General features: G+C 48.2%; 1 protein-coding gene across 1 annotated transcript; it reads left to right on the top strand.

The window, feature by feature from the left end:
• Nucleotides 1–248: 248 nt before the first annotated feature.
• On the top strand, nucleotides 249–743 carry LOC148930385 (uncharacterized). The gene has a single exon (XM_089066449.1). It carries the CDS (start codon nucleotides 249–251, stop codon nucleotides 741–743), a length of 495 nt encoding a protein of 164 aa, XP_088922575.1.
• The last annotated feature ends 314 nt before the right edge of the window (nucleotides 744–1,057 follow it).

Raw genomic sequence — 1,057 nt, 5'->3', positions numbered from 1 at the left:
CGCCGCGGCGGTCGACGATTTCCAATTTTTATTTTTTTTTTAAATTTCGAATTTTTAATTGTTTTTATTATAAATATTCCTCCCATTTTCATCTTCTCTCCACACACATCTTCACATCCATTTCACTTTCTATACAATTTTTCTATCTCTAAAAATTTGTGGATTTCCATTGCTATTTATGGATGATTTGTGGAATGAAGCATGGGATTCTTTGATTCAAGAGGTGCAGAGGGAAGCCGACGAGGAGGATGAGGCGGCGGAGGGATCGTGAGATTCGTCATCGTCGGACAATCCCACCAGACCATGTCGGAGCGGCTGAGCGGCTTATGGCAGACTACTTTAGCGCTAACCCTCGTTACCCAGCTGAGATTTTCCGTCGGCGTTTCAGAATGTCGCGACCGCTCTTCACCCATATAGCGACGACATTGGCGGACCGGTACGGTTGCTTCAACCTCCGGAGTGATTGCACTGGCAGGATCAGACTGTCTAATTTTCAGAAATGCACCTCTGCAATAAGGCAGCTTGCCTATGCCGGACCGACTGATATGTTCGACGAATACCAACAGATAGGTGAGACGACTAGTCTAGAGGTGTTCCGGCGGTTTTGTAAGGGCATGCGGGAAGTCTTTGGTCCGGAGTTCCTACGAAAGCCAAACTCTGATGAGTGCCAGAGACTGCTAGATATACACGGTGTGGTGCACAGTTTCCCAGGGATGATGGGCAGCATTGATTGCATACATTAGGAGTGGAAAAACTGCCCGGTGGCGTGGAAAGCCCAGTTCACTGCTAGTTTCAAAAGCAAACATCCTTCGATGATCCTGGAAGCCGTTGCTGACTACTGTTTGCGGATCTGGCATGCGTATTTCGGTGTTGCAGTTTCAAACAACGACATCAACGTTCTGCAGTCGTCGCCTCTCTTCAATGATGAGTGCCGGGGAGAGGGTCCAGAGATCAGTTTCGTTGCAAACGGCACGCAGTATCGCATGGGATACTATTTGGCAGATGGAATATACCCTCGTTGGCCCGTATTCGTCAAGACACTTCGCCAACCGGCTGG

This window comes from Salvia hispanica, chromosome 3, assembly GCF_029641045.1.
Source record: "Salvia hispanica isolate PSC_SH4W2 chromosome 3, Shi_PSC_v1, whole genome shotgun sequence".
In the NCBI taxonomy this organism is placed as follows: domain Eukaryota; kingdom Viridiplantae; phylum Streptophyta; class Magnoliopsida; order Lamiales; family Lamiaceae; genus Salvia; species Salvia hispanica.
This window is presented reverse-complemented; position numbering and strand designations above follow the sequence as displayed.